The sequence below is a fragment of the Acanthochromis polyacanthus genome, chromosome 13, assembly GCF_021347895.1.
Source record: "Acanthochromis polyacanthus isolate Apoly-LR-REF ecotype Palm Island chromosome 13, KAUST_Apoly_ChrSc, whole genome shotgun sequence".
NCBI lineage: Eukaryota > Metazoa > Chordata > Actinopteri > Pomacentridae > Acanthochromis > Acanthochromis polyacanthus.
The window spans coordinates 30434946-30452754 of NC_067125.1; the positions used below are offsets into that span (position 1 = coordinate 30434946).

Below are 17809 nucleotides of genomic sequence, written 5' to 3' on the forward strand. Positions count from 1 at the left end.
TTTGAGAGAAGCGAAAGACACATTTTTAAGCATTTTAAAGATGCACTGCAGGGAGATTTCTGCTATGATTTTAAGTCTCATTTTTGTTTGCCAAATAATGATCTGCTTGCGGCGAGCGACACAGGTGGTGTTGCACCTTTCTCACTTAGTCTTCCGTCAGTCTCACCAATGACTCAATGTGGGTGTCATCTGTGTTCTTTTCCATCTGACGGCGGGAGCGTCTTTGCTCATTGAGAGGGACAGAGAGACATGTCTGTATCAAAGACCTGGAATGAGGCGCGCAGTAAAAGCACAGCTCCACTGACAGATCCAATTTTCCCTGGCTCATAAAATATTCAAATCCTCCAGCAGATCTGAGAGCCAGCCTTGCGGTAAATACCAAGGACGGCCATAGGTGCACGCCGCTCGTGGCGCGCGCCTCACATTTCAGCTGCACGGAACAGCTCAACACTTCAAAGGTTGATGTGTGAAAGCGCCCCTATGGCTCAGATAAAGGGACATTAACTCCCATTTCTTTGCTCTGTCACCTAGTCAGTGATCCTCTTAATGTTCACAGAGTTTAGGTTTGGCATACACACAAAGCATGCGTCTGGCAAGCTCCTTAGTGTCATACATTGGGGTGTCATGCGAGGAGTGAGGGCTGCCTTTAGCCTGTTATTCCCTGTTAAACATCTCACACCATGTTAAGGTAGAGTTAAACACTTCAACCTCTGAGGGGTGATTAGCACAAAGAAAAACTAAACTTGACTATAAAGTACACAAACTGAATTATTAATCCTCATTGGGAAGGGGTTTGAAGTCGGGAGAAACTATTGAGTGGCTGGATGGATATTAGGCCGAACAGCTGGACAGGAATTATGTGCTGCCCTTAAAGGCATAGTCCCAAAGTGCATAATTTAGAACATAAAGCATTTCATTGCAGAGTAAGTTTCCAAGCATAGGGTTGTTGGTCATGGCTGAAAATGAATCCCATTAAGCCCTATGTCATGCAGGCTCGAGTTTTCCTCCTTATTTTAGATAGATCACTGTATATAAGATTCTAAGGGTGGATTTGCTTCTCTTTGTTGACAACTGTACTCGTGCTGAAGAAACTAAAAGGCCACCTGCTGGCATTCATCTCTTTCTTCCTCTCCACCTACCCTACTTAGCTTGATCTCGCTCTGCCCATACATCTCAGTGTATGTTTTAGCATGTACTTATGCTTCATCACTCCTTTCTCCTCTTTCCATCTGCTCTTCCAGGTGCACCCTTATCCCTCTATCATTCTCTCTTTCTCTGCTTCTGGCCATCGTCTGCAGTCCAGCCTTGACCCCTTCGCCCGCTGCACATTTCTTAAATAACTGAGCACTTAGGGGAAATTACATTACCGGCTATAACAACTGTATGGAAATCAGCAGAGCAATTCGATTAGCAACAGAGTAGAGCTATAAGCCCTGCTCAGTGTGCTCCTTTTATTTCCTGCCTAAAACAGCTTTACTTTAACCTCAGATAAATCAAACACACAAGCACACAGCCTCTCTTAATCCTAATATTTCTCCAGGTTTTTCTTGTGGAGACCTACAGAAGGGAGAGATACACAGAACAACTCTCCAGGGAGCTAACCTAGATATCAGATTTTACTTCCTTTTGCTCTGCACATTCCCCCAGCTCCTACACGTCTTATCTCTACAGCTACTTTGTCAAGGACTGCATCATTGCCTTTGTGGGGAGTGTTTATTTTGGTTGCTGCCTACATGCGACAGGGAAAACACATACAGTACATACCTGGTCGACTGTATGTCGCCAGGTTGCTGTCGCTGTTGCCGTTGCCTGCAGTGCAGCAGTTGATGCTGCAGTCGTTGTGGTTGGAGCAGGAGTTGGGCCACGTGTCAGCCAGCCAGGGTTGAGTGGCAGATTCCCCAATGTTCAGTAAACCAGGCCTGAAAAAAACAGGACCAAATTGTTAACAATAGTAAGAGACTAAGCCAATACCACAATGACATTTATGTGAATGAACTGAAGATCCCGCAGTAACATAATATTTGAAAGAGAAGATTATGTGGACTTTATTTATGCAGCTGAGAATACGAAAACTAGAAATCCAGCTTTAGTACTTTTTGCCTTTTGGCCACACACAAGCTCAGGGAGCACATTAGGGGAAAAAAAAGCCCAGCTAAATAGATTGTGTGTGCTCGACTTGCCCACAGCCGATGACACTTTCCCTGAGCCCTCGTGAGCATTAGCGATCCGCCTGGATTAGACAGCCAGATAAAATTCACTCACATTGTTGCGAAATGCACGTCCTGAACAGTCAGTGAACCAAACGTAGATTCCACTCTGTCACACAATATCTCTATCATTTCAAAAGTTTTTTCATAGCTCCACAGAAGGAGAGAAGATAAACTTGAGCAACCAGAAAGGGAAACCCACGCAGACTAGTCCTTTATATCATTGTCTGGCCATCCATCTCTATTCTTTCCATGTCTTGGCTCCTGTTTCTTCAGCTTTAATCCCAATACAATACAAGATTGCTTGTTCAACGGGATTCTACTGTACAACCAGACCTCAGGCCAAACACAGAATGTAAAAAGGGAAGACAAAAAATTGCCTCCGATTGCTGATGAAATGAATTAATCTAACAAACAAAGAGAATGCAGGCTACTCTAGCAGGGCCATGTATTGTTTCAGTATTCAAATATCCACAGAATGACTCCCAGTTTGCATATCCCAACACTGAATTAGCATTGAATTACATTTCCTCATTCCCTCTTAAATGACTCATTTCTTGGATTCGTTTTGGGTAATGAGTACATTTGTCTTGTACGGCCAAATACAATCTCACAATAGCTCCTCAATCAGCCCGGCAGTTGTATGTTGATATTGAACGGCCATTGTCTTTGTGCTGAGCTGACACAGTCATGCTGCGTACGGGATTCAATCATACAACTGGGTAATATAATGAATATGGATTTTTGATAGCTGCGAGCTAATTATTCATTAACACATGAACAACATGCACATACACTTCCAGTGCAGTTTTGTGCTCTGAGCAAAGAGTGGGTAATAAATAAATGTATATTTTCTCTTTTTTTGTTTGCCTTTTCCATTTACCAGCTACGTGAAAACATGCCAGTCGATATACAGACGTCTTTTGGCAAGTTGATGTAGTGTTTGCCAATCCCAATTCTCTACAGTCTCACCATTTGTGCACAATGCACCATTCCACAACATGAAGAGGTGTGTTGCTGCCGCTGCTGCATGTATCTCCATTAATGTTTTATGGTGATGCTATGGCACAGCCTTGTGGTTGGATGTGGCTCTCCACCATATGGGATGAGGATGGGCTCCTGGCAGACTATATGGGGCTTTGTTCCTGTAGTATTATCACATACTTAATGCACCTCCTTACTCGTCCTCTGCTGTGTGCTACTTTAGAAAAGGCACAGCACTCCCCCCAGTGTTTTTCAAAGAGAAGTACACCTGCCCAACCCTATTCCTTTATTCAGGAGGTTTACCATACTTTTGTATTTGAGATTAAATTCTAATCATCCTTCAGGTTCCCAAAATGCGATTTAGATTTGAAATATGCCTTTATAAAAATGAATTCTCACCTTCCGGCACTGCTGACTCCTTCTCCACCTCTTTGATATGCCACTGAAAAGACAGAAAGTCATGAGTTCACCACTGTTGCACGTATCACCACATCATCATCCTTACCACTGTCACATACGGTCAATACGAAATGATTCATTTGATTTTTGAATTGCCTGCTTTGTGAACGATGATGGAATATTTCTTTTTTTAAAGTCTGTGCAATATTGTATCAGTTTGAGTGTGAATGAATGTGTGTGGCATAATTTCAGCTGAGTCACACACACACAGCAATGGGAGCAGGAGGAGGATGTGTAAGAGGCTTATGAAGAACAAAGATGCAGAGCTCTTTGGTTGTCTGGCTCGGGCTCAGTGTGTTTGAAGCTCTATGTGCTGCAAGTTGGACTCTTTCAAGGAGCTCTAAGCTGCCGGTGTGTGGAGGAGAGATAAACTTCCAACTTTAATTACAATCTCTTCCCTTAGAGGAGAGAAGGTGGAAGAGGAGGTAGGCTGGGTCATGGCTGTGTTGATTCCCTCTCTCCTTTGCAAAACAGGATGTGTGTGTAGCCAGAGGAGTCTAGGTCTAGATTAAAATCAACATAAGGCAATGTAAAGTCCTGGTTTTACACCAGGCACCAGACCAGGGATTTTTTTCCTCCTAAAGAGACAGATCTAAGCACACAAGCAGAAAGTATGCTTCACCTGAAAGATTTTCAGCAGATCATGGAACAAGCCTGCAACTGCAAAATTATTCCATCTGATTGAATGCCTCAAGGCTCACAAAAAACACAGCACTGCTACTGTCTGTTCTGTACAGACACAACCAGTGTGGCCACAAACACACACTGTACAGCATTGTGTGTCTCTCACTTTCCTTCTCCTGCTCTCACTATTCATCCTCTCATCTAGTCACTGTTTCACATTTGCCACTGCACTAAGCACTGCCAACACCCCTGACGCACCTCCGGGGAACAAAACATTTCTGATGGATACAAAAAAATCCACAAGTGAAAGAAAAAGGAGGAGTGGGCTGTAAATGCAAACTTGCAGAGACATAAAGATAGAGACACAGAGAGCTTTTCTTTTATCTGTTTTACGCTGTGTCACTTCAGTTCACAGATAACCTCCTTAGCTCCGCTGCCACTTGCCTATCTAATTGGTGTGTTGGAGTGCTGGTGGTGTGTCATTCGCTTAAATCCCATCTAAGGTTGCCAGCAGTCCTTTGATCAAGTTACCACTAGTTTTAGCAGCTTCTTAGCAGTGTGGCCTCTTCCTCTTTGAGCTTTATTGTCATTTGCTGGAACATTTATATCAAGGCAGATCCCTAAACTGTTGATTCCTTTTGTTGCTTCACATCAAGTGTCCCTCACTTACTTCTCTACAGTCACAAATAAATCTAATCAAACTGTGGCTGTTAAGACCATTAGAGGTCGTGTTTCATAAATATATCAAAAAAGCTGCTGAAACAGACATTATTACTGTGCATAATGTGAAAAAAAGGGTCCTTACCTGTTGGTGTAAAAGTAAAGGATGGCACTGTTAGGACAGAAAAAAAAATATTGTTGAAATACTCTGCTTCAATTTTTGACTTAAACACCACAAAATTTCATTCTAAGCTGCACTTCCACAGTATTCACATGCTACTCGCTGCCCCCTTCGTCTTTGATCCTCTCAGATATCCAGGGGGGAAAATGAATGTTGAGCCAGCTGCTGGTTCAAATCCTGGCCCAGACTGTCAGAGGCCTGCTGGTTGGGGGTCACACACTTGGGAGATATCTGTTGTTATCTCTGACACTCATATCATCACCCTCAAAGTATAATTACTCACACTCAGGCATATAGGGGACCCTTTAGATTCTGTAATGAATATTCCAGTAAAATCTTTGGTTCTTGTTGTTCGAAGAAGTGAAGAACGTTACAGTAAGCACTGCAGCTGATGCAACATTGCACCATGCTGCTAGTCATCCAGCACACTGCCCTAAAGATGTCCATTTTTGAAATGCTGCTGCCTGCCTTCAGCTGAAAAACTGCATCTGCGACAGACACCTAAGAACACAGATACTGCTGTTGTCACATTTTTATTTCCTCAATAATTTTAGAGGGTACCTGCATCAACAAATGTCCTCTGAACACCACAATCATCTTATCATGTTTGAATCTCTCCTCTTGATGCTCAAACAAGTCTAAAGATATCAGCAGTTGGACGGCTTTTATCTGCTAGACGAATGTCTTTGAAGAGGAGACATACACAAAACAGTCTGAGAAATGTAAACGTGACTGAAATACATAAAGCAGGTTTCCACTCTGATGCAGAACTGTCAGTCTGAATTAACCTGTTTATTTGGTCGCTGTACTCTCACAATGACATCGTTTATCTTATTTTGATCAACACAACAGCACAATGGGGTTTTGTTTCATTAAATCCACTGTCAAGGAAATAAGAATAAGCTGTTTGGCTTTTTTTTCTGCTGACAAAATTAAACATGTAATCTATTAGAGGCAGCACTAGCGTACAGTGTAGGACACAGACACACACTAGTCCCAATTCAACCTATTTCACTCTGAGTGCAGATTGTTGATTCATGTGGTTGCAATTATACTCTTTTCAAAACATTCGTAGTAACCAGTTCCAACAAAGACCATGGCCTCTTGTGGTTTGAGCGTACAAGGAGGAGAAGGAGGGAAGTATGTCTGCCTACTGTTCCCTGAAGAGCTTTTCTTTATCCTTTTTTTAAGAATCTGAGCAAACATCAACATATAAGATCACAGTAACCTCACCCAGCATAGCATCCTCCTCTCACACCTATCCACAGGTCATTACTGCATTTACAAAATATGTAATCTAAGACATAGTGAAAATCATTCTAACCATTACAGACCACACAGGTATTTGTAAATGTGCACGGAGCTTCAGGAAAAGCTTAGCTGAGGTGACACAACTTGCAACTCTCACGATTAACATGGCTGCAGCAGATTCAGAACAGGGACAGCTTGTGCTTTCTGTGTGACAGCCACAGATTAACAGCTAAGTCAGTCTATTGTTTGTGTGTGTATCAAGGCTGAAGGATGGATCTCCTCTAACCTTGGCAGCCAGTAGTAAACCTGAGCCTAACCGAGGGGATGGAACAGGTAGCGCTCAGAGGCAGCAGCTGCACAGCCCAAGGCCACACATTAAGCCAGCCCACACATAAATGAGACTCAGAAAGAAAGGCTAATGGCTCTCTTTATACTCTTAACTATTGCGGGCAGAGGCTGGGCATGTCATGAACCCTGTCACTTTGACTTAAGTCCTACAAAAGCCCAATGCTGTGAGTACTCCAAGGGTTTGAAATGTAGCTCAAACACACATGGGCTTCTTGCATTTAAAACATATGCTAAGTAGTGTTTATTAGCAGGATTGCTAAATGCTTAACTCCTCTATTTCTGAAGGCCTTTTCTCTAAAAGGACTGCAAGAGTGCTTCAAGCATGTGAAAATGTCAGCCTGCCCTTGATAACGTGGGATTATGGCAATACATTCAGTCTTTCCCAGCACAGTCTGAAGGGAGTTGCTAAAAGGGGGAGTTGTTGGACCTCAAAATGTACTTTACTGAAAACACTCTTCACACACTCGTGCAGAATCAGCGTGACACAAGTATGAAAAAGAATAAAAGACGTCTTCATGCAACACTCTCAGCAGGAGCTCACATCGCATCTTAAAGTACTCTACTGGAAAGTACTTTCAGTTAGACTTCACCTCGAGCATTCTACAAAGGCACCTTTCTGTGTGTGACAGAGGGGGATGTAGGTTGGCAGCATTTGGGATGGAGAAGATGGAGGATTGACACAGAAACGAACACCGTACTACACTAATAAATATTGCAATGCGTTTTCTCACCAAATTTTCCAAGTGAGAGTATCTCCTCTAACTCCAAACCAGTGGTGGAAATTAGAAATTCAAGTCGATATTCCTATGAGTGTTATATTTCTTCTGTTGAACTCATGTACTGACCTTTGCGTATCCCTGCATAGCTGCTGGACAGGCCATTCCTCTTCTTTCTGTGTCTGTACAACCAGATACTGAAGACCATGAGGATAATCCAACAAGCAGCTCCTATGCCTGCTATAAAGGCCGGCTGTTTGACTACATCTGAGATCTGCTGGGACAGAGGGTTCTCCTGGCTCACAGTTTCTGTCATTCTCCCAGATGCATCTATGGATGAGGACAGATCAGAGAAAATATAAGAATATGATTGGCAATCTTGAGAAAGTACATTCAATCATGCAAAAATTGGATGGCACATGTGAAGTGCAGAGAATTGTGATGGGGGGAGAGAAGGAAGACTAAAACCAAAGCCATCAAAGGGGCAACAGCCTAAAATAGAGGAATATATTTAACATAAATGGAGCATGCACAGTACATGAACAGAAAACATTCTTTCTCCTGATACATAAAAAGATTCTTCATCTCAGCAGGTGAGTATGAAGCTGGGATGTGGAAATGGAGTTGTTTCCCTCTATAATTCAAAAGGCTTTCATCGCAAATCCCAGTCAACAATGGCAGGTGAGCAGACAAAAGCAGCCGAAAACATTCAAACAGAGTCTGTGTGCCACGCCAGCCTGATGGAGCCGGATAGCAAAGCACAGAGAGGCATTGCTTTACGCCGAGCAGCGGAGGTTTCATAATCATATAAATAAATCCACTGAGATCATCCTCAAATACAGACGCCACAGTAATTAGCAAACTGAGGCACATGTGTGGAAAAGTGAGGTGTGAATGCCTCGAAGCCATTTCTGCTGTGAAATGCACTGTAAAGATGCTGTCTGCACGGCTGCTCACAACAACCTACTCTCGATCTGTTTTTCTCATCTGTCTATTCTCTCTCAAACATGAAAGACTCCTCTGACTTGCCCCACCCCCTGCCATTCTGAAATTTCTTCATGTTACTTTGTCTTCATCTTTTTATCCTCCAGTCTTTCATGTTGTAGCCACTCTAGTCGACCAACACTCGAAGCCAGAGGCAAAAAGAACCCAGCTCCCTGCCTTTGACCCTCCATATCTGTCTGCTTTTGTCTCAGTCACTACGTCTCCATTTGGCTGCCCCTCTTCTCCCTTCTCTGTCTTCTCAATTCGGGGCTCTGTCTGGCCGAGGGAGCGGAGCATGCCAATGTGACTAAGCAGCCCACAAGAGACTGTACAGGTATCTAGGCTGGGATGACGCATACAAGCTCAAGAGTGTGACAAATGCATTTGGGTGAAGCGCTGGTCCCCGAGGCACATTGTTCCACTCCAGTGTTGGAACATGGCAACAATCACCACAGGAACTCTTCAAGTGAGATAAATTGTATCAGTCACAGCCAATGCTTCTTCATGCCCATCCCAGCCTACTCAATCACACATTTAAAACCAGATGGAGCTCTTTCTCTCGCTGCCTCATCCTTGCTATTCATGTGTTTTCCCATCTCTCCTGTGTAGACCAGCTCAGAGCTTCAGGGAATAAAAACTGACAAAATATCTCAAAATATTTGTCCATCCAGTGCAAAAGGACAAAAAAAAAACCCATAAGAAAATTGCAACAACAAGCCCGATGCAGGCTACGCTGTGTTTCTTCGCATTAATAACATGTCATTTCTGAGCCCAGAGTGCAGGATTCATTATTGCCTTTGTTGTTTGAAGCCAAGCAGAGGCAGAAAACATTGCATCCTTGACTGGAGAATGGAGCAGGGCGCGGCAGTCGGCTCAACAGCTCTGCCACACAGGAATTTAATGTGCCTTTGCTGATCGCTCTGCCAGCTACTGTAGCTAAAGCCGCTTCAGACTGCACTGAAAAACTGTAAAAGCCTGCTGTCAGTCAAACCCGTCATACTCTTCCGTGGCAAGTTTGATGATGTTTGTATAACAGTAATCGTTTCAATTATAGCTTTAAAACATCGCCGATGATGATGAAAGGGAAAACAGGCAGAGGCTTGAACACGTCTCTTACTACAAAGAAAGGAATTACATAATTGTCTGTTTACTTGGCAGAAAGTCATATTACTGAAAAGCTCTTAATTTGAGATGGCTGGATTAATGCCATAATTATTTGTCAAATGATTGGGCCTCGTTCAGTGGTGAGAATTGCCAGAGGACAGAAACAATGAAGTAATGTATCCACAAGGAAAAACAAAACCGAGAGAGAGAGAATTGAGGCTTGTTTCTACTCACCAAGCTGGAAGAAGGTGATATCGCTCTTGACCCCAGGACCCGCCCCAGTGCTGGCTGCTACCTCTACACTGTAGCGGATCCCTGGGGCCAGGCTGGGAATCAACACGGATAAGGTGGAACCATCGACTGTACGGTTGATGTGGTACCTGCTCTCGTTCCCCAAGCACCAAATCTGCCGTAACAGAGACAGAGACAAAGTGGTTATCGAGGCAATGTTATGAGGGTTTCATGACAACATTCAATTTGGTAGCTGCCTCCATTCTGTGTCCTTGGTGCAGCTATTGCAACATTTTAGCACACAGCGGGTATCATGTTACATCTCCAAGGTAGGAAAACATTTCATAACACGACTTTATGTTTTACAAGCTGTGCTCAACACAGGGTCAGTATTAGCTGAGGTAGCCGTAACACGTCTCAGAGTACTCTTAAACTAATGAAAAACAAATGGGAATCGGTAATCACACCCATAACCCAATTTGAGCAGAAGCTCGGAGCTGTCACTCGCAGGCTGACTCGCACCAGGGTCACAGAGAGACGTAAACATTCACCTCAGCATGAGGCCTGGAGACTTCCACATCCTGAACCGCTGACTTTCTGCTTTCTTTACCCCTCACCTCCTCCTCCCTCTGGTTAACTATAGTAATATGCTTGCTTCCTTTGGTGTGTAGCATACACGTGTGTCTGTGTTTGCGCTTCTGTGATGGAACTACAAAGGCTTGAAATTTTCTGTGTGTTTTAAAAATTGCGATGAGTGGCAGCGCCGCTAGGGACCGGGCTCAGTAATGAGCAGGGAACGCTCTCAAACTGGACTTAAAAACCATGAAATTACTCTAAAGTCTATCACCAGAAAACATTTACCTGGAAAATTAACAGTGGCTTAATTTTTTTTTTCCAACTTTCTCTGCCTCATCTCCCTTTCCTCTACTCACCTACATTTCCCATGACTCAAAGACTTTCCAATTAAAACACAGGACTTCCACAGCAGAATGTATACGAGGACAGACTGAGGCCATTATAAAAGGGATACGTTATCAAGTCTGGAGGTGGAGAAAGACACTCAGAGAGGTGCTATAGGAGGAAGCATGTCCAAAGTAATGACTGCAAATATAACAGAGGTCTTCATTGTTAAATCCTTTTTAACCAGAACCTAGAGACGTGAACACATTACTTCCGTTTCATCCTTATTACGCTTGCTTCCAGTATATTTTAGGAGAGATTTTAAGATTTTGCTGATAACTTCTAAGGCACTTCGGGACCTTTCTCATAGTTGTATTTCTGACTTTTTAGCCCCTTATGCACAACTATGAGATCCTCGAGCAGACGTCTTTATTGCTATTCCTGGGACCTGACAGAAAATTAAAGGGGAAAGCGCTTTTGCTTGAAGGACCCTCAGGCTCTCACCATCTGTCCAAGAAAATCATGTCGGTCAGTGGCATCTTTTAAGTTGCTTGCTTAAACATACTTTTATTGAAGAGCCTATTTTGATTTTAATTTCTTTTAAACTGTCTCTTCCAACTTCATTATTACTTTTTCAACATTGCTGATTTTTTTTGCTATGCTATATTTCTGTCAGGATTTTAAATCTATTCATGTCTGTATGTTTTTTCTGCTGCCCTATGAAGCACTTTGTAACTTTAAAACGAGCTTTTATTATTATAACAGCTTGTTGTCCTCCACTCTACTACACTTGCTCCTACATAGACATCCCTAATAAATCATACCTAAAGCACAGTGCCACTGTGTAGTGTAGACTCTTCAAAGATGAAATTCTTCTCATTTTAACGTATTACTACCACAAATAAATAGTAAAAATACACCATCTGTCATGGACACTTTATCTCAGCTGAACACAAAGGATCTATAATCATCACTGAAGGTCTAACAACAACTGGATGAAGAAAATAAGAAACAGGAGAGGAAAAAAAGATCACAGAAATTGCTTCTCACTATTTACTGTTAAAATTGCACAAGATGTGTGAATCTGTGTTTTCCACCAGATGGCACTGTTTCACAACTCTTCCCGCTGGCTCCCCACTTTGATTCCTTTCCTCTTCTGTCTCTGAGCCTCAGTCAGCACACCGAGGAGCGTACAAAGGTAAACTTCCACCAGGAATTCATTACCTTTCCATGTCTGTGTATTGTCTCTTTCTCTGCTCTGTCTGCTCCCCCGTTTCTGTCTCCTTCTTGTACCACTTCCTCAGACCTCAAATAACTACTGTATGTATTTTTTTTGTTGTTTTTGTTACCTTGTACTCCTGGACCACCCCATTCTGCTCCTCTTCTGGAGGAGGTTGCCAGGAGACCACAATGGCGGTCCCATTGTCCCCACTCTCGGTCACTGTAACCTTACGGGGAGGCGCACTGGGGGCTGGCGGGGATACACAAAGAGGGGAAAAAAAAAAAAATCGGATGTTCAAACATGATATTTTTTTTAACTGCATGAGGTCTCTCCATGCCTCTCTAGTGCAATTTAGCTGTCAGAGTGTATCTGTTTTCTCTGTGTGAGACTGAAGCTGATGTGAGAACAAGTGACTAATCATCAAAATTATCATGCTTTTATCTGAAAACAGTTTGTTTAATACAAGTCCTTTCGTGAGTGAATAAAAGCAAATAACTGTTTACTCAAAGCAGACCAAAAGTTGTGACGGCGGGGTACATGGCAGTGTGTGAACGCCAACCTGTGGTCCAACCGTAATTAAACTAAATAATTATGAATGTGACATAAATAGTGCAAGTGAGTGTTATGAACAGACATTTTTCTGCAAACATTATGAGTAGAGCTCCAAAAACAATTAGCATCAAAAATGGGAACAAAGGAGAATCCAGAAGAAAAAAGATCAAAACACTCCCACACACACAAACACACACGCTCTCTAGTAAACACTCTACACTCACATTTCTCTTAACTGTTCACTACAAATTAAAATTTGCAGTTGGGTTCCAACCAAACCTCACAAGCCTGCCACAACCACACCCTATGAAAATCAGTACAACACTTGCACTGGCGTGTTGTATATAGTTTTCCATACCCAAACACGAATACACCACATATCAACATAGCATAATCCTGCCCTCGCTGCCTGCTGTGAACAGCTGCTGTACGCTCTCACACATGCAAGCTGTGCATATAAAACTGTGTAAACATGAAAACATGCGTGCACACATGCAAGCACTAAAGCACACAGTCATATGTGTTCACATCCCCCCACCTTCCTCCAGCGTCTTGCCAATTTTGACATCACTGTCGGTTCCCTGGAATTCATTGAAGAAGGGGCGGACTTTGAATTCGTATGTGACACCCTTCCGAAGCTGCGGCACGACGGCGCTGTCCTCCCCGGGGGTTCGCACCTCAAACACAGCCCATTCACTCCTCTGCAGCCCCTCGGGTGAAGGCCTGTACATCACCTTGTAGCCCTGGATGTACTGTGACTGCTGCTCCACCTAGTGAATGGCAGGGGAGAACAGACAAAGATGGAGGAGTCAGCTTGACTTGATTATGTGAATCACAATTCAGTGGAAAATGAACCAGCAATGGAATAGATTGTAGCATTAGCTGACAACAATGGATTCGTGCAGCTGGTACACCAAGCGCTGGATGGAATGGGGTGCTAACTCATCACTTCACCCCTCTGGTTATTCATCCACATCTACATTGCTGGTTTTGACTGTCTATGCGCCATTTGGAGCAGCAGTGATTTGTGCAAACCACACTATGAGGTCATTGGCCAAAGGTTCCTCCAAGTCTGGAGCTGGTTAAATAGGGCCCAGACTCCCAGAACTCCCCGTCTCATCCTGTCCTGCTCTCTACCGGCTGCCGAAGTCAGGAAACAGGGGGAAAAGTGGATTTTTATTCAGTGAACAGGAAGTTGACAATACAGCAAGTTAAATGGCATCTGATGTGGCTAAATAAAGAGGATAAATGTAATTAGAAGGGATTTGTCTGTTAGTTTAATCTAGGGATAATTAATGTTTCTTTGTGATCCAGCATTGTTCGAGAAAAGAATAACCGCTAACCAGTATGCTAATATCCCTACGAGTCCCTGTGGAAGGCAAGCAGCACTGGCTTGTAAAGATTTTAGTGATTTCTTTATCCCTCCCCATAAAATATGCTGCCGGCTCAGGTGGTCTTCATTAGCCTGAAAACTGTGCAACCATTAACCACAACACAAAGGGAAAATGTAAAAACCAAGAAACTCCACATTGGGAATAGATTTAACCCCACAAAACTAGGAAACTGTGGCACTTAACTACAATGTCAGTCTCCCTCATGTCATTTGTTTTACTGGAACATTCCAGTGAGACAGAGTAACTGGGCAGTAATGTTTTAAATCAGTCTTGACATGTCAGTATCCTTTTCACGTTTCCTCAGCCCCATTCATCACTCACTGTGGCACTTCATAATACCTGGGAATGTAGGGGTGGCCTCATGTCAGTAGGCACAACTGGGATTGTTTTTACCCTTTGGTGACCCATCCTGCAGATTAATATGTACTATACAAGGTGGAGAGCCATAATGTATAGGTGTACTGTCTCAAAAAGATACACCAACCAGATCATTTACAGGAGGACATCAGCACTTCATATTTAGCTTGTACCAGCAGAGAAACACCACTATGAGCTCCCACTTCTTCCTCACCCACCTATCCGTTTGAACATCTGCAACCCATTTTCACTTAAGAGCATGAGCTGGCCATCTCTTCCTTCTCACTTGTATTATTTTAACAGCCGTCAAGTGTTTTCAATCTAAGAGGGCACAGGCTGGCACGCCATTCACTGCTATTCAACACTGCATGACCTATCGCAGAAGGCTGAGCTCTGTAGTCTCACTTTTCGGTGGCTGAGTGGTCCACTGTGGACAAAGCTGCAGATTTTTGGTTTCTGGCCAGCCTACCAATTCAAGCCGATGCCAGATGGGCACTAAGAAAACTTGGACTGCATTCCAGGCTGCTTTCTGCAGTGTCCTTCCTCTGTAGGGTGCTGGGATGGGAGTACATTAGCTCGGCTGACTGGTCTGACAAATTGACCATAGGCGTATCACTAAACTAACCTCAGCACTTTGGTGACCAGCTATACCAGTGATCCATCTGTAGCCGGCTCCAGATGTTCCTAAGAAAAAGAAGTGACACCAGTGTATTCATAGAGAAAATTATACTTACTGTCCATTGCACCCTGACAGATGATGAGGAGAGGATGGTGGGGTTGTGCAGGTGGATGACCACGTCTCCCAACTCCCTCTGGATTTGTCGATGGTCGACACCCTGACTAGTGGGAGGGATATCTGATAGAAAAAAAAAGATCTTATAATAGACTACAGAAAATTCAAACACCACTGTTCTACGTTAAATTCAAATCGGTAAAAAGGCACTTCTCACCTTGTGTTTTCACAGCATCAGTGATAGGACTGGGATCACTCAGCCCATAGGCATTGGCTGCCCGTACTAAGAAGAGGTAGACGGCGCTGGGCTTCAAGCCCTTCAGTACAAATGATTCAGTTTTCACATGCTCTGCCAAGGTCTGCCAGCTACTCCCTGATGCATGACTGTGGACACCAAACACAGAGAAAATCCAGGTTTAAATAAGGCCATGCAATAATTAGTTTTTTTCAACAGTCTAGTTGATTAAGGGGCTGCACAGTGGTGTACTGGTTAGCACTTTGCCTTGCAGCAAGAAGATCCCTGGTTCAAATCCCGGTCCTGTGCCTGGGATCTTTCTGCATGGAGTATGCATGTTCTCCCTGTGCATGCGTGGGTTTTCTCCGGGCATGCCGGCTTCCTCCCACAGTCCAAAAATAGGCTGAGGTTAATTGATGACTCTAAATTGCCCGTAGGTGTGAATGTGAGTGTGATTGTTTGTCTGTATATGTAGCCCTGTGACAGACTGGCGACCTGTCCAGGGTGTCCCCTGCCTTCGCCCGAGTCAGCTGAGATAGGCTCCAGCACCCCCCGCGACCCTAGTGAGGATAAAGCGGTGTATAGAGAATGGATGGATGAATAGTTGATTAAGTTTACCTGAAGGCCTCTATTATATAGGAGGTGGGTGTGGCTCCAGCATTAAGATTAGGTTTCCAGGAAAGGGTGATGGAGGTCCGGCTAACATCAGTGACATCAGGTTTGGAGGGGCACTGGGGATCAGGTTTGGGTCAGTTGGTCTGTTAGGCTGGACTGGGGCTCCAAATTCTAAATGTGGAACAGAGAAAGGCAAACTGTAGTGGAAATGTTGTATTTTCCAGAACCCACTGGCATATTAAACATCTCCATCTCTCATGTGTTCGTTCTTTTGCAATTCAAATAAATACATCCACCAATGTAAAAGGCTCTCAATGATGGACAGAAATTTCACATACTGACACAGTATTAAGTTTGGCTTACCTTGGACCTCCAAATACGCTTTCCATGAAGCCTCCCCGCTGGGTGTGGAGGCGATGCAGGTGTAGGTGCCAGTGTCACCAAGCTGGAGAGGAAAGAAGAGGGTATTTGGTTAAATTAAATTATTTAAATGCCTGTCACTGTTTCCTCACTTGGCAGTAGTCCCTTTCTCTCTCTCTCTCTCTCTCTCTCTCTCTCTCTGCCTTTTGCTGTCTCTCCCCCACCATCAGTGCTTTGCTTATTGACATTCTGATGCAGTCTGCAGCAGGCGGCTGTCATTGCCTGATAATCTCAATAGCATCTCTTTTATAGCAGAAACTGGGAGAAAAGCAGCTGGAAAGGCCAAGTGGCAGAGCATTCCTAGTCAAATGGAAAAGATTTTCACAGGATCATACACTGATTGGAGACCTTTTCTTTTTCTGCTGTCCTCCTGACTACCAAACACAGAAATAAATGCTCTGTGCAACAGATTGGGGACAATCTGTACTAAAGATGTATGATTGAACCCTGATATGCTTGTGCATATAACTCTGTCGGAAAATGCTGGGTTCATTGACATTTTAGGGTGCATATGCTGTGTAGTAATTTGTCGTCTAGTTCCATTTTATTTCTGGGAACAAGGCAGCAGTGGAAAACACCCAGAGAGCTCATGAATCTCTGTCCATCAAGGCAGTTTTCATTTGTTTTTAACTAGTTTAATAATGTAAAATAATGCACATTAGCTCTGGATCTGCATCAAAATACATATATGGGAGACAAACATTTGGTACATATGCCAGATTTCATTGAAAGTGCAGTAGTTCCTGAGAAAACAGAGTCTTGGATTGGTACCTGGATTCTGACCAAAGCAAATCATCATTTCTTGGCCTCACGGCTTCACTTTCCCTCAAATTCTGATTGAAATCGGTTGACAAGTTTCTAAGATATCAACTCTTCTAACAGGCAAATAAACCAAACACAAAACATAATCCTGTTGGCAAAGTTAAAAACATATGGCATATTTTCACACTACTGCATTTAAAAAAAAAAAAAAAAAAGTCTGTTCTGTCAACTGCAGTCAAGCGTCTGTGTAGACTAATAATTCTGTTGTGTTTGTAGGTGATGCATAGTGTGCTAAATGGCTACTATGCTGATGTGTAAGCAAAATAAATAGAGAAAAACAGAAAGAGATAAATTGTTTGAATAACAGAGTATAAGCATAGCCTGCAAAAAGCTTCTAGGTTGTGTGTTTTTCTGTCAAGTAGGAAGGAAATTCTATATAACCCATAACAATAACACTCACAAAACATATTAGTAAACAAAATTACCCCACACATCAAAAACATCTTCATTAAAATATTGTCTGGAGAAGTGACAAGTTCATTAATGTAAAGTGCCTGCAGAGTTTACTCCACTACAGCAGGAGAGAGGTTCTGATGCATCCCCTCCTGCCTGCCTCTCACCGGCGGCCCAATCACAGTGCAATCTTGTCACCACAAGACACGCCAGCATTCATCAGACCAGCGAAACTGACGTGAACTCTGACCCTGTGACGCCTCCATCTGGAAGACACGTCAGCACCCCCTACATGTCTCTCCCTACGAGTGTATTCGGCGTAACACAGCTTGGCGTCTCACACACACACACACACACACACACACACACACACACACACACACACACACACACACACACACACACACACACACACAC

The 17809-nt window shown here is 43.3% G+C and overlaps 1 protein-coding gene across 1 annotated transcript in view; it reads right to left on the bottom strand.

Annotated features, from left to right (window-relative positions):
• robo1 (roundabout, axon guidance receptor, homolog 1 (Drosophila)) overlaps window positions 1-17809 on the bottom strand; it is a 240165-nt gene that overhangs the window by 13567 nt on the left and 208789 nt on the right. Inside the window, 12 exon segments of the mRNA XM_022192120.2 lie at window positions 1765-1919; window positions 3591-3633; window positions 5080-5106; window positions 7560-7760; window positions 9753-9924; window positions 11999-12120; window positions 12962-13193; window positions 14909-15030; window positions 15125-15291; window positions 15761-15872; window positions 15875-15928; window positions 16121-16202. Of these exon segments, the coding sequence (XP_022047812.2) occupies window positions 1765-1919; window positions 3591-3633; window positions 5080-5106; window positions 7560-7760; window positions 9753-9924; window positions 11999-12120; window positions 12962-13193; window positions 14909-15030; window positions 15125-15291; window positions 15761-15872; window positions 15875-15928; window positions 16121-16202 (1489 nt within the window).